Source organism: Priapulus caudatus, unplaced genomic scaffold (assembly GCF_000485595.1).
Source record: "Priapulus caudatus unplaced genomic scaffold, Priapulus_caudatus-5.0.1 Scaffold2084, whole genome shotgun sequence".
Classification (NCBI taxonomy): domain Eukaryota; kingdom Metazoa; phylum Priapulida; class Priapulimorpha; order Priapulimorphida; family Priapulidae; genus Priapulus; species Priapulus caudatus.
The window spans coordinates 11,382-15,189 of NW_014579145.1; the positions used below are offsets into that span (position 1 = coordinate 11,382).

At 40.7% G+C, this 3,808-nt stretch overlaps 1 protein-coding gene across 1 annotated transcript in view; it reads right to left on the reverse strand.

The window, feature by feature from the left end:
- Nucleotides 1-1,167: 1,167 nt before the first annotated feature.
- Nucleotides 1,168-3,808, reverse strand: part of LOC106818194 (organic cation transporter protein-like) — a 27,380-nt gene continuing 24,739 nt past the window's right edge. Inside the window, exons 6-7 of the mRNA XM_014822920.1 lie at nt 3,028-3,172; nt 1,168-1,308 (exon numbers count right to left, since the gene is read on the reverse strand). Coding sequence (XP_014678406.1) covers nt 1,168-1,308; nt 3,028-3,172 — 286 coding nt within the window. The remainder of the gene's footprint in view (nt 1,309-3,027; nt 3,173-3,808) is intronic.

The following is a 3,808-nucleotide window of genomic DNA, read 5'->3' on the forward strand; positions in this document are numbered from 1 at the left end:
ACACACACACACACACACACACACACACACACACACTGCATCGTCAGCCTTAGATAGATATAGCTCATAATATGTATAGCTTATTACACAGACACGCACACACACGCACGCACGCACGCACGCACGCCCCCCCCAACACACACATACACTGTATAACGCTACTACTATCATGACTTACCAGCAAAGTAATGTAAGGCACCGTCATAGATCCAACTCTGCCGACCACCGAGTTGCTACCGAGCCCCACGTTTCTGATCACCGTGGGATAGATCTCAGCACTGTACAAGTAGATCGCGTTAAATGCCATCGTCACCATGAACTTGCCAATCGTTGCCAGGACAACCGCGGCGATCTGGAACGCTGCAATGAAACGCTTAATGACAGACAAAAGAGCAGCCATCAGCCGAGTAGGTTAAAAATAGATAGAAGAAAGAATATAAGAAGAGCGAGTTAAGATCTATTGGTGCAATATTGCGCGCTGCAATTGAAGAATTCGTGAAAGGTAGAAGAATGAATATAAGGTGGGCGAGTTAAGATCTATTGGTGCAATATTGTGTGCTGCAATTGAACAATTCATGAAAGGTAGAAGAATTAGTCTTAACTTTACGATGTTACTAACAATGGGCCCTGATCGAACCCCTATACCTCAAGCCCCGCCCCTTATAACTACATATATATATATATATATATATACACACATATACGCGCACATACACAAACACACACGCACACGCACACGCACACACGCACGCACGCACGCACGCATATATATCGCATTTCCATGCACCCACCCTACACATTCCATTCACAAACAACAAACGACGAAAATACAAGAACCCTCCCGCTTACCGACTGATCGATGTCGATTCTCATGACTACACGTCGGCTTACTAATAACAGGCCAAGCGCGTAGCCAGGGGGGGGGGTCCTGTGGGCCCTAGGACCCCCCCCAATCAAAATCAAAATCCAAAACAAAATTAAAACAAAATTTAAAAATTTTAAAAAAAAGAGCTGCAGAAGAAATAGTATTGTCAACAAAACAGCGTCTAAATTGATTCTAAAGCACTATTTTTACATTTAACTCAAAACAATGTAACTTTCACTCGCTCGAGCCCCCCCCCCCAATCCAAATTCCTGGCTACGCCCTTGTAACAGGCCCCTAGCTGCTTACGTGTCGAAGTTCTCCCCATCCTCGATGGTCTCAGGTAGGTCTCTATCCATCGTCTCCGGCAGGAGTAGTGCCAGCAGGCTGGCCGCTATGGCAAGTGCTCCGAAGATGAGCATGGGCAACGCCTTACTGTAATCCGCCTGCAAACACAAAGATATCGTAAAATAAAGAGCAATGTACATTTTATAATGCATGATAATATTTGAAACAACTTCATAATAAAAAATTAATATCAACAATACCCAACTAATAATAACGATAATCATGTCGATAAAATTATCATTGTATATGTATTATATGATTAATATATATATATATATGGACAGGGCTTTGCTATAATCCGCCTGCAAACACAAGAATATAGTAATATATAATGAGGCCATAGTACGATAATGGCAGCTGGACAAAACCTAGAAGAGGTGGGAGGGAGCGCATACACTTAAATCATTAATTAATTAATTAATTAATCTAATACTAATATCAATACATATGATATATAATTAGTATATTATATATATATATTACTATTATAATATATATACTATATATCGTTATTGTATAATATATATGTGCGATGTGTGTGTGCCTGTGTGTGTGTGTGGTGTGTGTTGTGGTGTGATGTGGTGTGTGTGTGTGCTGTGCGCTGTGTGTGTGATGTTGTAGCTGTATATATTATTAATATAATCGAGGCGACGAGGAAGGCAGAGCGCCAAAGATTTTATCGATGACTCTGCCTGTCAACGAGTTTAGATCTACTATCCCCCCACTGTTCCTTTGTATATGACTCTTGACTTCTCTCATCACTCTCTCTCCTCTCTTTCCTCTCGTCTCTCTCTCTCTCTCTCTCTCCTTCTCTCTTCTTATCTCTCTCTCTTCTCTTTCTCTCGCTCTCTCTCTCTCCTCTCCTCTACCTCTCTCTTCTCTCTCTCCCTATCTCTCTCTCCTGCTCCTCTCTCTCTCTCTCTCCTTCCCTCCCCTCTCTCATCTCTCTCTCACCCTCTCTCACACAGATGTTCATATACATGTGTGTTAGTGTTACAGGCGTGCGACAACTACACTGGAACATGAGGTTATAGCGTTTCTTTCTCATCACAGCTACGTTTCGCACACATATCTATGATATATCGCCTTCTAGAGCCTCCACATCGCCATCACGATTTCTCTATAATAAGAGTTTATTCGAATTACTATTAAAATATTCATAATGCAATAGTTATAATTAATATTAAACTTAATATTATTTTTATTATTAATAATTTATTTATTTTTTTTTTATTATTTTTTATTTAGTTTTAGCTTTACTATTATTAATTATATATTTAAATTTTATTATAATAATTTTCTATACGTGCAGCAATACGGCAAAGCGTGCGGCTAGTGAGTGAGCAGCGAATCTAAGTTGAGTAAAAGTTAAAGTATATATCATAATTATTATTCACGTTTTCATATCTTAACTCGTATAATTTCATATATAAGTGGAGCAAAGCTATTAAACGTTTTTTAAGCTAGGTTAAGTGAGGACCAGGAAGTTAAACCGCTGGTACTTTCGTTCAATGGGAGATTCTTTGGGGTTTCAGATTGACCCTGTTAGGGTTTAATCTGCAGCTATAAATACGTGAACACTGGGGGCAATTTGCGGCAAATGACGAGTAATGTGTTCTCTACACTTTATGGGCCGGATGTATGACACGTCTTAATATAGCTTCATCTAATTAATTTGTACATTTATTTATTTATTTCAATATTCTTGCTTTACGTTTACCTAATAATACTTAATCAATTGAATTATATTAAATATAAATAAATAAGCGTTATGTTAATTAATTAACAAATTTAGTTATGCTTACGCTTCGTCTCACCTCACCTCCTCGTCCACTTTCCGATGGTGTTGTGCCTGGCAGCGCCTCCTGGTTGACTCTTGCGATCTCGCTCAGCTGACTGCTAACATTCCTTCTCGCAGTTGTTTGACAAACCAGCCAGCGGGGGGAGACTCCGGAACGAACGCTGACCAAGCGTTGGTTGCATCGTTCACAGCGGAAGTTTAGAGAAGAATACCATGACAGCTAGATGTTTCTTGCATATTTCAGTTAAATAGGGTTTAAATTCATACGTATACATAAAAAATTGTCAACTGCCATCGCTATTGTCGAAATGTTTTGTTAAAATGTCGAATATTCTGTTATTAAAAAGGTCGAAATATTATACCTGTATTAACGTAGACCGTTGTCAGACGCACAAAATCAAGTGTTAAAGTTAGTCTAACATTGAACAACTCGGCCCGCTGTGTTTTGCCCTATGTAGGTGCATCCAGTCTGCGCATGTGCCGTGACTTGTAAGTGCTGCGTGCGTGCGTGCGTGCGGTTGCCTGCGCTGCGTGCTTGCGATGCGTTGCGTGCGTGCGTGTGAAGTGATGTGTGTGGTGTGTATGGTGTGTGTGTGTGTGGTGTGTGATGTGGTGTGTGTGTTTGTGTGATATATGTGTGATGATGAGCACGGAGCATGCCGTGCTCGTCATGCTGTATGTGTGTCGTGATGTGTGATGTGTGCGTGTGTGTGTACTGTCGTGTGTGTGTGTATGTGTGTGTGGTTTCGTGTGCGTGTATGTCTGTGCGTCGCGTGCGTTGCGTGCTGTGGTGTGCA